The following is an 18,747-nucleotide window of genomic DNA, read 5'->3' as shown; positions in this document are numbered from 1 at the left end:
GGTTCGGGGCGCCTTCCGGAGGGCGCGGGGCGGGGCCGGCGCGGCCGCACAAAGGAAGCGCGCGGCCGGGCTTCCGCGCCGGCGCCCCGCCTCCCGAAGACCCCGCCCCGCGCGACCAGACCCCGCCCCGCGCCGCGCCCCGCCCCCGGCGGAGGCGGCCGCGGGAGCCCTGCCGGGACGCGCCGCATTGTCTCCGCGGCGGCTGCAGCCCTCGAGCGCCCGCCGCGCGCGCGCAATCCGGCCGCCGCCCGCGCCCCCGCCCCGGCCTCGCGCCCCCGCCGCCCTTTGTTGACGCCGGCTAGGCCGGTGCGGTCGGACGCGCCGCGGCAGCCCCGGGCCCCGGCTCGGAGGCTCCCGGCGGAGAGGAGGCGGCCCGCCCGGGCCCGGGACCCCGCGCGAGGCGGCGCCCGGCCGAGGGGCTGCGTAGGCCCCGCCCGGCCAGGCCCAGCCGGGCCCTGGACAGGTCAGTGCCCGTGGCGGGGGAGGGGTTCTCGCCAGGAGGGGGCCCGCGGCCGGCGCTCGTCGCATGGGAAGCCGGGCACCGCCCTCCGGTGCCACTCCCGGCCCGGGCCTGCTCGGCTGCCAGGCCGTGCCAGCCCGCGACTCTCGCTCTCTCGGCGCCTGGGTGGTGTCCTCCGCCTGCCCCCCTCGTCGGGGACCCTGCCTGCTCCGCACTCCCCCGGAAGCCGCTGTGTCAACCTCAGCGTGCCAAACGCTTCCGTGTGTGTCCGCGCCCCTGCCCCCGGTCCCCGCACACACCCCCCCCCCGTCCTCCCGGGACGGCGATTTACCGGGGCGATGGACGGGTCGTTTAGGGGCAGGGCTGCTGGCATCCGCTGCGCTCTGTTGGTAGGGGACTACCTAGCTTGGAGGGCCTGCGGCTTCGCTGGAGAGTTTTGTTTTTAATCTAGTTTCAGTCTCACGAGGTTTTTAATTGGATGGAAAGGACAAGCTGTTCTGTGTCTGTCCTGTCTTCCATTTTTAGAAGAGCATTTTCTCTCTTTCCCATGCCAAATGAAGGTATGCTGAATTGTGGATTCTTTACATAAAAATCGGGATTTGTGAGATTTCTCTATTTAAATTGAAGTCCGCAGAGAGGGAAATAATTTGCCCAAGGTCAGGTTGCAAACTGATGGTGAAGCTACAGTCAGAACTCGTGGCCCCCTGACTCCTGTATGGCTGGATACCACCAGTCTGTGCCAGCGATACCCCCACCATCCCAACTCTCTCCGTCCCTTCCCCACCCCCGCCGTCGATACCTAAACAGATTTCACTGACATACTTTCAGTTCTGATAACTTTCCTTTCCTCCCTACTCCATACCCAGAATGTTCCCCTTCTTCCAGTGCGGTCTACAGACACAGTCTTTTATTATTATTATTTTTTTTTTTTTTCCCTGCTTTACAAATCAGTGACAGCTTTCCCCTTAGAGGGCTTCCATCCTAGAGCTTTAATCCCCTCCATTAGCATATTGGGCCCAGAGGATCCCTTGTTGTGAAATAAGCAACCGACCTAAATCCACCATATGTCCCCGATTTTTCTAGGACAGCCCCAATTTAAAATATTCCATCCCATTGTCTATCAGCCCAAGTGTCTTGATTTTTGGTTTAGAAAATAATGTCACTTTAAGTGTATCAGACCCTCTGTCCTGGCTTTTTCCAGCCATTTGGCTCTGGGGCATAACTGGGTAATCCAATTATCATTCACCTGGGATTTTTCTTCTCCTCCTGAGTCAACCCAAATGTTGGAACTGCCAGGATTTCTAGATGAGTCTGAAAATTACAGGCTAATGAAGCAAGGAAATGCCTTCTTGCTCCTATATTTCTCCCCCACTCCTGCCCTCCCCATCTTTTATTCTAGTGCAGGGCAGCAGACCTGTGGCAGGGTCTGTTGATCAGGGCTTAGGTTTAGGTCACAGGGATGTAGGGCTTTGTATCATTTCGCCTGTAAAATAGGAAGGAAGTAACTTACCATGTTGGTTATAGGGCAGGAGATTCTGTCTGGAATCTTAAGGTACCTGCACAGCTAAGTAGTTTTGGTCTCACGCAGATGAACACACTTTTATTCGGCTCCTGCTTCATATAAAGCACTGCGGTAAGCATTGTGGAGAAAAAAAAAAAGCGATTTTCTCACATAGCCCCCAATGTCTGGAGATCTGTATTTGGAAGTACCCACACTTTTGAATCAGCTGATAAACTGTGTTTCCCACTGTTTCTATACCTGAATTCCAGTCCCTGCAAGGCAAGAACCAAAGTTCCTGGTTTGGCTCATTCACAGGGCCTGGCTTGTTTCACAGAGGGTCCAGCAGATGGGTAATGGTGCTCTTTTGGCACCTGCCCTTTCCAGGCACTCTTTGTCACGTGCGCCCTGCCCACCCAAGATCTGTTTCCAGGCTTGTCTATACACACTGGAAGAATAGATGCCTTTTTTTCCTCCAGCCTTACTCTTGAGAAAGTAGGTAGTTTCTTGGTGTACATTTCTGTTGTTCTTGAGTTGGTTTCTGTTATCCAGCGGTGTTTGCTTGAGCCATCTCTCCTGTTGTCACTCCTTCTTGTTTTGTTTTTTTTTAACTGTTGTTTTACTGAGATGTGGCACATAGATGCTTAAGGAATATTGGTATTCCATCATGTACTCACCTCCCAGCTTTTTCCACCTCTCTTCCACATCCTGACTTAATTTCTAATTTCCCTTTGTCAGTCATACTCAATATATATTACTTCACTTCCCTCAAAGTAAGGTGGAAACTCCAGCTCTTCTTTCTGTCCCAATAATGATTCTCTTAGCTGTAGGACTCATCAGCCATTGTCTCTCTCCATTTCAGTGGAGGATGAGCTTTTAGGAAGGTGTTTGTTATGCTTCTCCAGACATATCTCCTCTGTCACTGACTTTCTAGTCTAAGCTGATTGATCCTGAGACTTCTCTTCCTGCCACCAGACCCCCTCCCCCATCTATGACCCTGTGCCTGTTACTTGCTTTGGCTCAGCCCCAGAATCCACTCTTTTTCAGACCACATCCTTTTTCCTGCCTTACTCATTTCCTGTCTCAGATACTTTGGATCCTTTAATTCTGATCTTTCCAAGGGGAAGAGAATAAACCAAGAGAAGAGGAGTAAGTGGATAGATGATCTTCTAAAATTGAACTGTTCTTTCTCGCTCTTACATAGGCTGTCCCCTCCCTGGGTTTTCTTGTTTAAGAAAAAAAGAAATGATGACTGTCTCAGAATTAAGAACCTCCACCTGTGAGTCCCTGTCTTTTTGTCTTTTTTTTTTTTTTCCCTGTTGTGAATGTATAAAGAGGATAACTTAGAATCTTAGACTCTCCCTCTAAGTCTCTGTCCTCCTTTGGACTGTGGGCCTCATGCTAGGCATTTGGTAACCATTTGCAGAATAAAGTTCAGCCACTTCCTATCAGAGTCCTTCACTTTCAGCTCACGTGGATCAGTAAGCCAAAAATAAAATTTAAATTAAAAAAACTAGGGAATAGGATGTTGGTTCCAGTTCTGGTAATACTGCTCCATGTTAGTATGCTACTTCCCAAGGGTTCCCCCCCACCTTCTTGTGTCATTCCAACTTTATAGTAAAGTTCTCCCAGCTGTTCAGTGTCATATAATCTCCAGGTAGATTTGGTCCCGTCCTCAAAAAGATTCTCTTTTGAAAAGATACATCTGCTAGAGAGGAGAGTAGGTAAATGAGAATAAGGAGTCTTCATAAGTGATATTTTTTCTTTTATTCCCTTTGTTTTGTGCCATTCTGCAACTGGAAGATGAAGATGATGACTTTCTGTGGTCGGGAGGAGTCTCACCAAAGTGGTTGTAGAGAGATGCTATTGTGTTTTCCACCCCCGTGGAAAAGCAGGGTGAGGACTGGCTGCCTTACGCCATCTGCCCCCATGAGGCCTTTGTGCCAGTAGCAGGAATGACTCTCTCTGCAGTGACTTGGCACCTTGTTTGGTGGAAAGCAAAGCTGGCCTACCCCTCAAGGTTGATGTATGAACATATGTAGATTTATATTTTTAAAGTTTTTATGGCATGGTTTAAACTATAATGTGAGTCACCTCTTAAAGATTCTGAGTATGTTTTCTCTTAAAAAATTAAGAAGTATGCCTGTTTAAGATGACTTATTCACATCTCAAATAGATGTAAGGTTTCATTTTGAGCATTAACTTATTTCAAAATTTCAGTTTGAATTACCAGCTACATCAGACCACTGATTTGAGAAACTCAGAGGCAGGCCACCCCTAGTTCAACTTTATGACATTTGGGGAATTGTTAGGAAAATAATCAACCATTTGTTTATCCAAAACAAAAATCTTACAGATTCTGGACTTTTTCCCGTCAATAACAAAAGTAATGTGACTGACATAGTCAAGAAATGGGCTGTTTTATAGTTAATCAAGAGTTATACAATTAAAATTTATATATTATTAAATTTATATACAATGAAAAATGTTAGTTTTTGGAGAAAGAAAGTGTAGTAAGAAACAGCACATAATTTAATAAATTGTTGTGTGAGTCATTGTAAGACCATCTCAGCCAGCATGATAAACTTAATAGGGTTTGTTTTTTTTCCTTTCCCTTCCAGATTATTTATACTTAGTGAAAAAGGATGTGCTTTCCTTCTCTTTCAATTTCCAAATGATTTTTTTAGTTTAGATAAGTCCAAAAGAAGAGCACGTTCTTTTGACGTCGCCAAGAAAGGATTGTTATTAAACAGGCATTGCCAGTTCTGAGATAAATCCAGATGTTGAAAAGAGTCCTGGGGAGCTAGTAGGGTTGCTCCTTATCCTGGGGATTAACGAGTGTTGAAGGTGTTGAAGCAAAATATCTGTTTCCTGGATGATTTTCTTCTCAGCATTGAAATTTATTTATTATAGCTTCTCTTAAAAAGAGATGCCTATCAGATGCCATGTCAACCGGCTCTTCTCCAGTAGGTTAGGAGGACCGGGCCTGAGACTGTTGGCAACAAAGTGAGAGCTCTTGACCACTGGGGCTTATTGTTAAGGCTTTAGTTGCAAGGCTATTGTGTCTCAAATAGTGTATGATTATCCTTAGTTACTGATATCTTTAGCATATTTGAAACCATCCATATGGGGCCTAAATCCATATAATCCAAATCTATCTTAATCTGTAGTCATCCAGTCTATAGTAAGACATGTTTTTGTTTTTAAGATTTTATTTATTTATTTGTCAGAGAGAGAGAGAGCGAGAGAGGGCACAAGCAGGGGGAGCGGTAGGCAGAGGGAGAAGCAGACTCCCTGCCGAGCACCCTGGCATCATGACCTGAGCCGAAGGCAGACACTTAACCGACTGAGCCACCCAAGCATCCCAAGACATGTTTAATTAAAGGATCAAAGCAAAGGACACTTTAAATTGAAACAAAATTAATGCCAGTCAAATACTGTTTTTACAAAAATCAGTGAAGTCCACGTTTTCAGGCCTCCAGTAGTCAGTATTAATCTGTTCTATCAGCTGATTGGTAGCAAAGTAGGGTGATTGCAGACTTGGACAATGATTTTAGGAAGGAAGAGAGTAATGTTTGCCACAAGCAGAAATGGTCAGGAGGATTGGTTTGCAAGATAAGTATTATGTATCCCATTCTATGGGCGAGACAGCGGAGGCTTAGCTTTTTCCCCACTTCTCTGTCTCTCTCCCCTTCCCCCCCCCATTTATCTGAGAATATTAGTGCTCCTGCAGTTGGTAAATAATAAGGCAGCGTATCAGGCAACATAGTGGCCTTTCTTTATTATCAACCTGAAAATAATTATGGAGTTTACTAAACATTTCTAATTGTCTTTTTTTTTTTTTTTATTAACTATTAGAAACCCATCTTCCATGATTTTGCCTTCAGCCTTTTAAACTAACTTCTTTTCATGGGCTACACTACCTCCCGGCTTTACAAATTCCATGAATTTACTGCTCTCTAGGTAAAGTTCTTTAGTTGCTCCAATCACCTTGTGTGGCTTCTGGGGTTCTGCACTGTGTGATACCCTGAGACCTTTACCCAAGAACTGTATAGAAAGGGAGCGTGGTGGTTGCCTCATCCTGGGGATTAACGAGTGTTGAAGGTGAATTGAGACATTTGGTTCGCCCTGAAGGCAGGTGCATTTCTGTTCTGTTGCTGCCATTGTCAAAGTGGAAGTAACATTTCTTCCTGAAGCCTGACCTCAAGAGGACAAGAACAGGACACCCTGCATAGGCCAGGGTGTCTGAGGAGCATGAATGGTACCTGAGTTTGGGCTGATGGAAGAAGAGTTCTCTCTGCCCTGGAGCTACAAGAAGCCAGGCTCAGTGAGAGCGAGATTGAGAGATTAAAGCAGGTTTCCTAATATCTCGGGTTTCAGTGATGTTAGCCCTCCTAGGGCCAAGGCCAGCTTGTTCCAGTATGTTGTTCCTACATTATCTTATTTAATCCTTACTGTGGCCAACTGAGACAGGTCTAAGTACCCATTTTACAGATAAGGAAACTAAGGCCTCGGGTAACTTGTCCAGGATTACAAACTAGGATTTAAGTCTAAGGGCTTTCTGATCCCAAAGTCGTAACGGCCACGTTGCACAGCTTCTAAATGAGATCAGTGGGGGCGCCTGGGTGGCTCAGTCGTTAAGCGTCTGCCTTCGGCTCAGGTCATGATCCCAGGGTCCTGGGATCGAGCCCCGCATCGGGCTCCCTGCTCTGCGGGAAGCCTGCTTTTCCCTCTCCCACTCCCCCTGCTTGTGTTCCTGCTCTCGCTATGTCTCTCTCTGTCAAAAAAATAAATAAAATCTTTAATAAATAAATAAATAAATAAATAAATAAGATCAGTGCCAGGCATCTTACATATAAAAATTCTAATATTCACTATAGCCTTGCAACATAGGCAGTATGATCCTCATTTTTACAGATGGAGGGACTAAGGCTCAGAGCAGGTATCAAGTGCTTGAAGCTCACAGATAAACCAAAGATGGAACCAGAAAGCAGAATATGAACCCAGAGGCACTGGCTCCGCCCAGAGCCAGCACTCCTTCCACTCTGCTGCTCTGACCTCCATCTTCTGTGATCTTGAGGCCTCCAGTGTAGAGCCTCTCCTGCAGGTCCCAGACATGTTGTCTTTTGAAGTCCTAGCACCTGCTAGAGAACTATGGTGGGAGAATGTCTGGGAGCCCTCGACCTCAGCAGTGGATCCCGTGGGCCTGGCTCCATCCAAGTAGAAGTCTGAAACCCCTCCCTGACTCCCTGCAGTCAGAGTTAGCTGCTCTTCCCTGGTGCATTGACCTGTCCCGTGGGAAGTCACCGCACGGTCCTGCAGGTGCTGCTGCCGAGCTTGGTCCCGGTCCCTGAGGAGCCTGGCGCGGGGGTCTGCCTGCGGGCTGGGCAGCAGCTCCTGCAGCTGTTTGGAAATCCCCCAGGGCTCCTGTTGTCCTGACCTGCATGGGGGAGGGTGGCTGTTCGCTCCATTGCCTCCTTCCTTCATAGCGGGGGAGGGGGGGGTGGTGGCAGCTTGGAAAACATTCAGCTGTTTACAATTCAGCTTATGTACACTGTAGCTGGGGATTGTGGGTGAGTCAGAAGGGCCGCTCTCTCTGCCTGTGTCCTCAGAGATGGCAGGAAAGTCAGCTGTATGGTAATGGCTGCCAGCGAGGAGGAGGAGCCCTCCCTCACAGATGCCTTAACCAGAGTCGCTCAGCCAGATGCTGAAGATCCGAGAAGCACATCTGCCCTCCAATCCTCTTAACCCAGGCTCGACGAGGTCATTTTGCTGTGACACCGAGAGCAGGGTTGGGGCTACCTGGCTGAGCCTCACTTTCGTTCTGCCAGCCAGCTCCCCTGCAGGGACCCAGGCGCGGACCCCGAGCCTCGCCGTCCTGTGCCTGCTCCGCCAAGTGCCCAGAGCGCCCCGCCTGTCACTGCCGACTCTTCCCCTCTCGAGAGAGCTCGGTCAGAGCGGGCTGCTCTTGTTTGCAGAGCCCAGGAAGGTACTCTGAGGAGCAGGATGGTGATGGCCATAGCCTGCTGTGGGTCCTCGAGGTAAGGATTTCTTCTGTGTCTGACAGGTCGGTCCTTAGCAGAATTGAAAAAGTTAAAACATTGGGCATTGGTGCCTACTGCCTTCTGGGTACTCAGGGGACCCCAGGGTGGGAAGGGACGTGTCATTTCCCCACGACTAAGAGCTCCTTCTGTGCGTGTTTTAGAAGGTCCTGCCTTCCAAGTATGTGCCATCCACTCTTGCCTTGATTCTAAAATGCACACTTTTCCTCATCTGGAAAATTGCTAGACTCCGGCCCTGTGCTCTAGTGCCCATGATCCAGAATAATCACTCTCCCCTCCCACCCCTCCCACCAAGCCTGCTGCCCCGAATCGGAAGGAAAGCTATCTGCTTATCTGTCAAGTGGTTCACAGCCAGGTGTGAATGACTGCAGGTGTCTATTTGCATTTTAAAGAAGGTTGTTAACCCAAATGAATCTCTTTGAGTGATGGACTCAGGGTCCCAGGATGGAGCCCCACCATTCCTCCTTCCCTCGCTCCCGCCCCTCGTCACCCCTCTGCCTGTTTCTACCCACCCCTTTCTCTCTCATCGCCACTTCCCCCTTCACTTTCCCACCTCCCCCTGGGGCGATGGAGGGATGCCAACAAATGGGCAATTATGAAATATCTTACCTCCCCCCTTTCCGAATGGCACCAGTTTCTTTAGGCGCCCAAATATAACTGCAGAGAGCGTAAGAGCGGCAGCGGACATCAGCGCCCTCAGCTTGCTGTGCTGTTACCGCCCGCGGGACCAGCTGCCCTCCGCCTCCTGGATCTGGTTTCCCTGGCGGGAGCTCTGCAGGTGCTCCACATGGGCGTTCTCCCGAGCACGCAGTTCTGTAGGGATCCTGCTGTCCCCCGTCCTGGCCCCGTGACGGGACCTGCTGAGCTGAGGCACTGAGAGCGGGATTTCAGAGCCAGGGGCCTGGAGGGAATGCTCGGTGTTGTATAAGCAGCCTTGTTTTGCCATTTGTCAAGCAGGATTTGCTGCAGGCAAATGACCCATGTTATCACCTACTTTGCTTCCTTAAATTCTTGATTAACTTCATTAGCTCTGTCTCACTCGGCTACAGTCAAGGAAGGGTAGTTAGAAGTCTTGTAAATGAAAACACTCCTCCTGTCGAGAAAATAGAGACCGCTGAGGGGTAGAAGCAGCTCTGCTTGCCCTCCCGTTTCCTCTGAAGTCAGGTCTTCAAGATGACTTGTTTTAGGAGCAAACACAGTGAATGGCCAGGCCATCTGAAACACCCGTAATAACTGTTCGTCCTAAACCAGATTCCAGCGTAGCTGATTTTTGGGTTTGTTTGTTTTGTTTTTTTACTTTTCTATTTACTTTTTTTTTTTTTCCTGATTTTTGTTTTATCTGCTCATGTAAAGAACATCAGAACTGGTTCTAAAATGGCCCAGATTTTGCATAGCTGTAGCCAGCCAGACCTCTATCTTAAATAGGCAGGAGAGCTCAGCCTCTCCGGACACCTAGTGACTGGTCCTGTGGGCGGGGCCATTTTTATAGGAGCCTCCCAGCCTCTGACTCTAGAGGTCATCATGCCTTTCTAGATGCCCGGAGCGCAAACACATATTTCAAAGGGGCCAGGGAATCCAGAACTCCAGCCTTCAGGGCAACTTAATGCTCCTTCTTACTGAAGAAATCCCCACGCTAACAGGAAGAAATGGGCCAAGGAATAGCTCTTGTTCTTTGTAACCAGGTACCCAGAAATGCCAGTCCTGTAGAAGACACTGGCCTGACTGCTGTCTAATCATTATAGCCTCAGTAGGTAATTTACAAATCTCAGATGGTGCCAAGTTCCCTGTTTGAGACTAAGGAGACCTTCGAAGATGGAGAACATGGGTTCTAGACCATCCAGTTTAACAGACATTAAAAAGCTTGTCCTAAAGCAGACATGGGGTTTAGCCCCTGAAGATACAGAGGTGATAAGACATAGCCCCTGCCTAAAGAAACTTGCTCTGCCTAGCAGAAGGGACCCAGCCCTGAAGCAGATAATCTCACAGACAGACTGCTGGGTGGTTCTTCCTATTTTATCCAGCCCCTATAAGGGCTATTGCTGCCAGAGCCTATGAATGAGCCCAGAATTGAGAAGCAGCCTAGAGGTTGAGACATATATATATATGTAAAATTTATATATATATATAAAACATATATAAACATGTATATAAAACAACTTCCCCAGAACATACTATCCTGTTCATTCCTATCTGAATACTCAGCCCTTTGTAGGCACCTTCATTAAAGGCTTGTTTCTCCCTCCCCACACCTTCACCACCACCAAAGCTTGGCCTGCCTTCCTTCCCACAGCCACTGGTGCTCATAGCACCCTGGCCTCCACCTTTCAGATACGGGTGCCTAGCTGTGTGTAATGACTTTTGAGACCTGTGGGAATCTCCAGCAACAGCACCAGCCTCAGGACTGGTCAAGAGAATTCAGAACGGAAGAATTCCTAAGACAGAGTCTTTATCTTTTATCTGGCCTCTGAGCCAGCTGGACAGGTTTCTGCAAGTTTCCCTATTAAGCTGCTTTCCCTCAAGCAGGCTGAAGAGCAGTCTGGGAGAGCGGGGAAGTAGATTAAATTAATCTCAGCATGCTGGGCTTGGCAGGGGGTTAGATTGTGTTTGGTCATTCCAGAAATAGCCCAAGCTCCTTTGTTCCTAAAGCAGATGAGGGGGCCTTGGCCTCCAAGATGACTGCAAACCTTTGTATATTCATAAAACGCCCTCCCTCTGTCCCCTGGCTTCTGTCTCTTCTGCAACCTGCCCTAGAGTTATAACGGAGAGTGATCGATTCTGACGTTAGGGTGAAAGGATTTATTTGTTTGTTCTCCTGCTTAATAAGATCCTTTTTTTAAAAACTTAGATTCCAAAAAGTCTTTGCTTCCCAGAGTTAAGCATCGGCCCTGTCAACTCTGAGCTAGTGAATGCATCTGTTCACTACTGTATTTGGCATGAGGAAAGAATCTGACCTCAAGAGTTATGCCTGCGCCACCCTGTCTTGCAGTGCCCCAATGCACATTAATAGACACCGCTCTGAGAGACAGGAGGGAAGGGGGGTCGGGGGGAAGGAGAAGAATCGAGCCAGGATACAGAGATCCCATAAAAGGAGACAAGGTATCAGAAGCAGTTTGGTGATGAATATCCATGAAAAGCCGGAGGTGGGAGTGGTCCCAGAATTCAAGGAGAATGGATTAATTCCACTGAGGTATTTGAAACTAAAACAAGGGAGTCACTTATGCCCCTTCTCCTGTGCTCCCAGTCAGGAATGTGACCATGTGTAAAAGAAACACAACCAAAATCTTACCAACCCAATCTCTTAGATCAATGCGCTTGATTTTTTATGTTAGTATTGACTGGGTCCCTGACTTGAAAAGACGTAAACAGGACACATAGGATGATGATGGAACTTGGAGCCTTTTGTGCAAGGAATAGTTGAAGCAGCAGAGGGAGCTCGGCCTAGAGGAGAGAAGATAAACTTGGTGGTGAGTGCCGTGCTCTCCGACACCAGGAGCAGTTCGTGAGCATTTCCTAGTGCACTAGCACGCTCTGCAGGTGATTACCTCGTGGTCCGCAGAGCCGCTCAACACTGTGGGGGAGGTACTGCAATTGTCCTTATTTTACAGCTCATTGCACCGAGGCTCGGAGTCAGAGGACTTGCCCCTAATTCACTTGAGTGATAAAGACCAGTCTCTTAGCCCGTGTTTTTGCCCATTATACAAATATGATTAGCGTTGTTCTACGTGGTCTTAAGGAACAGAACCAGGATGGGTGGGCAGAAGTTAACAGGAGATAGGTTTTTGCCTCATAGTAAAGAAGAACTTTTTAATTGAACTGTCCACAGAGGGAACTACTCTAGAGGTAGTAAGTTCCTTTGTCATTGGAGGTATTCAAACAAATGCCCAGAAATCACTGGGTGGTAGTATTATAGAGAAGTTTCCAGCATTGGGAAGGGATTGAACCAGGCATTCCAATCTTGTGATTCTGTAATCTGTAGTTCATTAGAGAAATCAGGGGATATTTTACCAGAAGGAATTTCAGAGCACCATGTAAAAATAAAATGTTAACTTGTGTATTCGGTTTTATATATATATTTTTAAATATTTTATTTATTTATTAGAGAGAGAGAAAGCATGAGCAGGGGGGAAGGGTAGAGAGAGAAGCAGACTCCCCACCGAGCAAGGAGCTGAACGCAGGGCTCGATCCCAGGACCCCGAGATCATGACCTGAGCTGAAGGCAGACGCTTAACCAACTGAGCCACCCAGGCGCCCCTCGGTTTTATATTTTAACAACATTTATTTATCATTTTAAGTAAAATTTATATTTCTTTGCATATTTAAAATACTATATATTATATCATATAAAATATTATATATTAAATAAAAGAAAACATAACCATGTAAATGCAGGCTTAAATGTTTAAAATTTAGGGGCGCCTGGGTGGCTCAGTCGTTAAGCGTCTGCCTTCAGCTCAGGTCATGGACCCAGGGTCCTGGGATCAAGCCCCGCATCGGGCTCCCTGCTTGGCCGGGAGCCTGCTTCCCGCTCTCCCACTCCCCCTGCTTGTGTTCCCTCTCTCGCTGTGTCTCTCTCTGTCAAATAAATAAATAAAATCTTAAAAAAAAAAAAAAAGTTTAAAATTTAAAAGCAGGGAAATTTAATTTGATTGATTCAGTTTGATTGCCTCAGTCCTGCTAGTTATTCATGGAGAGTTAAGGAAAGATTTTTTGTTGTTGTTGCCAAACACCTTTATAATTTAGAAAGACTAATTCCAAAGGGGAAAATTTCCATCTCTACAGTAAAGTCAAAGCTGTCAAAAAATTTTTTCCAAATGACTGTGAACACTTAAGGGAATCTTTCTAACTTGCCGATGTGCCTCTGTCTCAAACAAAAACTAATTTAAAGCAGTCTCATCATTCATATCTCTTGGATGACTACTCCTCAGCTCTGAAATTATCGTTGCATTACAGAAGTCTGAGGATTGACAGCATGGGTCACAGTACATTCTTTTTCATCAAACAAGATTTATTCTGGTTTATCAAGCATTTAGGACTGCTAGTAAGAAAACGAACCAGTTATAACCTTTCCTAAAATGAATTTATTGTTATTTCTCCATGCTCCATATCAGACACTGAATTTCTGTTCCTTGGTGGGATTTTCCATTTTTAACAGGAAATAAGAGCATCGACATAAAAAGTCTTGTGCAAAAATCACTAAACTAATGTACTGAAATCATTTTTCAAGTATATAACACCCACAGGGTTATACTTAATAAGCTTGTTGCAATAAAGAAATGGCTTTTTCTTTCTCTTTTTTCTGTTTTAGGAAGTTCCAGGTTACAGGCACCTTCAGCTCCCACAGTTGGTGGTGGTAGAGAATGGTCTCAGAAAGGGGCAGGGAGGGGGTGGCAAAAGTGAGGTAAAGAATTTTTGCACCTCTAAAGCGTGGAGCAGCTCAGGAGAGGGGCCGGCCAAGTGGAGAAGAGGAGATTCCCTGTGGTGTGTTCTGGATAGGCACCTCAGCACGCTTGTTTTTTTGTTTTTTGGGTTTTGTTTTTTTTTTTTTAAGATTTTATTTGAGAGAGAGAGAGCACGCGCACGCACACACGAGTTGGGGGAGAAGCAGAGGGAGAGGGAGAGAATCTCAAGCAGACGCCCTGCTGAGCGTGGAGCCCGACCTGGGGCTCCATCCCATGACCCCAAGGTCATGACCTAAGCTAAAATCAAAAGTGCACGCTCAGCCAACTGAGCCACCCAGGCGCCCCTCAGCACATTTTTTTAGAGCATTCTGTCAGGTTCTTCAGAGGAAGGCCCACAGGGGGTGAGGGTGGGGGGCGAACCTCAGGAAGGGTTGTCCACAGAGGGAAGGACTATGTGCTTGGCTGAGGACCAGACTGTGTGGAGCTGAGAGCAGGGCAAGGGGCTTGATCAAGAGCATGGGGCCAGCAGAAGCAGCATAGAGCCCCACAGCCTCGGTGACCTTCTTGGGGGAGAAATTGAATGCGTGTATATCTCAGCACGTGACCCCAGATAACCTGCCTCTGGAAAGCACTGTGTTCACTTGGGGCCCGGCCCTCTTGTTCCCTTTGTGTTCATCTCTGGGGTTCAGTACTTTGGCATTTCACAGGATGCTTAAAATCAAATCCTTCTCCATGGACCTTCATAGAAGGTGTAACCTCTCTCCCCCCAAAACCCCATCATACCCCAAGCCCCCATACCTAGTGCAGCTTTTCGTCTTGGTTGTAGATATCACCTTAAGTACGTTTTCTCCTTTGAACTGAAGATGACCTTGTTTGTCCAGATCAATATTGACCAAGGTCTTAACTCCCCAAAGAGAATTCTTGTCTGTTTAACTTGGTCGTACTGTTCTTAGCACAGTTGGGAAATTAAGAAATGCTGCTTTAGCTGCCTCATTGCAGAGCTGATTATAGTCACACTTGGTGGCGTGTCCATCGACCCTACCACTTTTAAATAGGTCATTGAGGGGAGGGGACTGCTTGGTTTGCATTGTCATTTGGCTCCATGGAAAAAGCCAGGCATATGCTGAGTCCCTGCTCTCCTTCTGCTGTTCTGGACCTGGTTCTGACCTCCCCTGCTTGTGTTTTCCTACTCTTCCTTGTACAGAGACAGGGCAGGGCATTGTTCATGCACTGACCGACCTCAGCAGCCCCGGCATGACCTCAGGGAACGGAAATTCTGCCTCCAGCATCACCGGCACTGCCCCCCAGAATGGTGAGAATAAACCACCACAGGCCATTGTGAAACCCCAAATCCTGACGCATGTTATCGAAGGGTTTGTGATCCAGGAGGGGGCGGAGCCTTTCCCGGTACGGACTACTTCTTTTCCCCTCTTTTTTGTTTTGTTTTGTTTTTGGTTTTTTTTGAAGTATATTTTGGATGTGTATTAGAATATTTTTACATTTCCATGTAAAATTTCCAAAAATGTAAACAGTTTGCTCTTTCCTTGTTAATTTGCCCCCAAAAGAACATCAGAGCCATTTTCTTTCTAGGATTGAGTGTCTTCCTATGGTCCAGAAAGGATCAGTGATTAGGAATAATGGGCCAGGCCCCTTGGTTAGAAGGGTCCACACACACCCAGCTGTGTCCCTGCCTCGTGTTGTGTGACAGCCCCCCCTTAGTTAGAAGGGAGTTCACATTGGGGTGTTTGGGGCAAGATGATGGGTTTTGGGAAATGAGACCTCATTCAGTTTTGAATGCCAGGACCGCTGAGTGGCAAAACTTTAACCAGTTAGAGAAGAAAAGGAAAGTGTGTAGAATAGAATTTTCAAGATGTGTCTGAAATGAAGATGAGAGAACAGGGTTGTAGCCTGAGCTGCTTTTCTGGGATTAGAGCCTTGAAAAGAGTGAATGCAAGTGAGGGGCTCTTTAGAAAGGGCACAATCAAATGTCTCCAGGGAAAGCATAAGACCAAAGGGAAATATAAAAGAATCAAGAAAATGGCTTATTAGAACAAAGCACCCCAAGCTGATTCCATGCAGTGTGAGTTGGTGAGGACAGGGGGCGCTGCTCTGTGGGTAGGAGGAGCCCAGAGCCAGGTGCACAACGGCCTCTCCCGGGATGAAATTATCTGGCTGTGAGAGAATACCATCTTCATGGGACGCCATCTGCCTTTTGTTCATTCTTTGGGTCCATGAGTGGTTTGAATAGTCAGTGGAAGACTCTAAGCTTGATGAACTGAGCTGGGTGAACTGTCCTTCTGAAATGCCAGAAGACAAATAGGTTCTTGGCACTTTCCCTCTGCAGGTGGTTCAGGGCCCATGGCAGAGAAATCCCCCTGGAGCACCTTAGCTATCAGTCAGTAGCTCCGCCCTGCCACATCCCCTCCCTCATCAGACTAGGTCTTCAGCTTGGCCTCCTAGAGAAACACCAGAAACCAACCCATCTCATGGGGTGGATAGAGACTTGAGTAACAGCCCCAGCATCACCCTAGAGCTCTAGCCACCAGCCCACCTGAACAGAGGCAGCAAAGGAAGGACCGGAAGAGTGAATAAGCCAATCAGGATCCTGGCAACCACAGAGGGCATTTGCTCTGTGGCCCAGAGTCCCATTTTCCTGCGCTCCTGCACGGCGGCCTGCCCCTCTGGCTGGGGTAGACCAGCGATATGGTGGAGGACAGTAGGAAACCAAAATAGCGTTGCTGAGTCTCCTCTCTCCCCCATGCGCTCACACACGGGGCCCCAGCTGTATTCTTGCTGGTGACGCGTGAGCCCCGGGTCCTAGCAGTTCTGGTGCTGTGGGAAACCTGATTGCTGCCTCCATCTCTGCCCCTTAGTCACTTGGAAGAGTAGGTATTTTCCTAACTTCCTAAGCCATCCATTGGTCCTGGATTGAAGCCATTGCTGCACTTTGGTGACAATTGGCATCTTGCCTCATAAGCTCCACGGCAAAATAGGGCCTTGAGCAAGACATACTTGGATGATGTAGAGCCTGGCATCTGTGCCTAGCTGCATTCTATATGTAATTTTGATGAGGCTGGAGAGCAAGGAAGCATCTCCCACCTAACCCTCATGGCCTCCGTGTCACCTTGTCCTCTAGGTGGGACGTTCGTCCCTGCTGGTGGGGAATCTCAAGAAGAAGTATGCACAGGGGTTCTTGCCTGAGAAACTTCCACAGCAGGATCATACCACCACCACTGACTCTGAGATGGAGGAGCCCTATCTGCAAGGTAGGTGCACTCCCCCCGCCCCCCGCCCGCCCAGCACGAAGGCCTTCTGATCTGGCCCACCTGACCAGGGGGCAGACTGGGCTGCAAAAGCCAGCCGTACACACTTCCTCTCGTGGTATCCGTGGAGGGACATGTTCATCTACTAAACATTCCTCCCGGTCCCTCTTCAGCCACTGTCCCTAGAAAACAGGGAAGGGGGAAAGTCGTTGCCCTTGGAGAGCTGTTTGTCCCCTGCCTCTCCTGCAGCCCCACACCAGCCAGCCACGGGATCCCGAGAGTTGCTTTTCCTGTGGAAGTCATTGGCAAGAGGTGGGAGTGCCATGGGCCAGGGTGTCCTCCCCTCGGCTTCCCTCAGGCCTCAGGGGCCGGCCCTCGGGCAGCACCGTGGCCCCGCGAGGACTCTGCACTTGCAGCCTGAGCCACTGACTGGGTGGGGGCTGTGGAGGTTACAGAACTCATGGGTTCTGGGATCTAGGTCCACAGCAAACTAGACAGATCGAGGTAGGGTAGAACAATTCCAGATCAGTTGTGAGAGCACCCAGAGTATTCCCTGTGAGCCTGCCAGTCGCTTCCAGGGTCATAAAGAGGGACGCTGATTCTTTATCACCTGTGTTTGCCTCAGTCTCATAGCGCTGGGGGGAAAAAATCTGTCAGGTGTCATCACCAAACACCCCTGTGTACTTTCCTGGGTAGGGGAAACTTTTTGGCCCTTCCCAAACCAGTGGCAAAGCAGTTGGGCGTTTTCCAAGCTAGGCCGCCATTGCGTGTCACAGCTACAGGGGTGTGAGCAGGGGAGGCAGGCCTTTTGGGGGGCTGTCCAGGGTCTTGTGGGAATTGCTCCTCTTTACACTTACTCCAGTTTCCATACTTTCCAGAATCCAAAGAGGAGGGTACTCCCCTCAAGCTCAAGTGTGAGCTCTGTGGCCGGGTGGACTTTGCCTACAAGTTCAAGCGTTCCAAGCGCTTCTGTTCCATGGCGTGTGCAAAGAGGTGAGTGGCCTCAGCCCCAGGGCTGTACTAGCCCCTCCCTCTCAGGGTTGCACCTTGGGTCCTACCCCGCTTCAGTGATCATCCGACCCGGGAGCCCCTGCGTGTAGCTTAGCTGCGTTCCAGTCTCCTCCACCTGCCTGGGAGCAGCGCCGTGTCACTAGTCCGCCAGGTACTGGAACCCAGAACTCGAGTGAGCAGCCCCAGGTCCAAGGAAAGGAAGCAGTGCTTTAGCTTGGCTGTCCCTCCTGGGCCCCACTGAACCCATACTCTGTTCCTGCCCTTGGCAGCTACTGCCCCTTAGGGGAAATCCTCCACCAGAAGCCTCGCCCAGAGGCCCTGCACTGGTTATGGATGCTCCATCTGTGAGCTTTCACCCAACATAGGCCAGTGACCCTGGTCAGGCGCAGCGTCGGGTACTGAGCGCCGGCCACGTGCTAGGCTCTGCACCAGGCACATGGGGTGCGCAATGTCATCTCATCTTCAGAGTAACCGCGAGGCAGGGATTGCCGCCGGCCCCTTCACGCCCACTAGGAAACTGAGGCACAAAGGGTAAGTACCTGTGCCCAGTGTCCTAGAGTTGGGGAGTTGGACTCATCTGCCTCTGAAGCCCTGCGTGGTCTTCATACCACAGCGGAAGCAGGAAGCCCTGAGCCCTCAAAAGAATAGCAATCTCTAGCTCCCTACGCACAGGTGCTCTGCATGTCGGCTGGAATAAGGCTCCCCTCGGGCCTGTGCTGGAGGTCAGCAGCCTTTGTTCTGTTGGGCTTCGCAGATACTGCGTTTTTTACAGACTGAAGGTGTCAGGCAAGTCTGTCCGCACCAGTTTTCCAACAGCGTTAGCTCATTTGTGTCTCTGTGTCACATTTGGTAATTTTCGTAACATTTCAGACTTTTTCATTATTATTATATTGTGTGATCTGTGATCAGTGGCCTTCGATGTTACTGGAGTAATTATTTTGGGGTGCCACGAACTGCACCCACGTAAGATAGTCAGTGTCGTCTGGGTTCTGACTGCTCCACCAGCGGGCTCTTCCCCCATCTCTCTCCCTCTCCTCCAGCCTCCCTGCTCCTG

General features: G+C 48.7%; 1 protein-coding gene across 5 annotated transcripts in view; it reads left to right on the top strand.

Annotated features, from left to right (window-relative positions):
• The window catches only part of PHC2 (polyhomeotic homolog 2), a 52,015-nt gene that overhangs the window by 24,901 nt on the left and 8,367 nt on the right, over positions 1–18,747 (top strand). For 3 of the 5 annotated variants that reach the window (XM_081818034.1, XM_081818035.1, XM_081818036.1), the window contains 3 exons: positions 14,624–14,826; positions 16,556–16,685; positions 17,561–17,675. In XM_081818034.1, coding sequence (XP_081674160.1) covers positions 14,624–14,826; positions 16,556–16,685; positions 17,561–17,675 — 448 coding nt within the window. Of the gene's footprint in view, positions 1–231; positions 464–7,981; positions 8,000–14,623; positions 14,827–16,555; positions 16,686–17,560; positions 17,676–18,747 lie in introns of those variants that run through there. The other 2 variants (XM_081818038.1, XM_081818037.1) reach the window with 2 other exon arrangements.

The sequence above is a fragment of the Leptonychotes weddellii genome, chromosome 4, assembly GCF_054177405.1.
Source record: "Leptonychotes weddellii isolate Sample4059 chromosome 4, ASM5417740v2, whole genome shotgun sequence".
In the NCBI taxonomy this organism is placed as follows: domain Eukaryota; kingdom Metazoa; phylum Chordata; class Mammalia; order Carnivora; family Phocidae; genus Leptonychotes; species Leptonychotes weddellii.
This window is presented reverse-complemented; position numbering and strand designations above follow the sequence as displayed.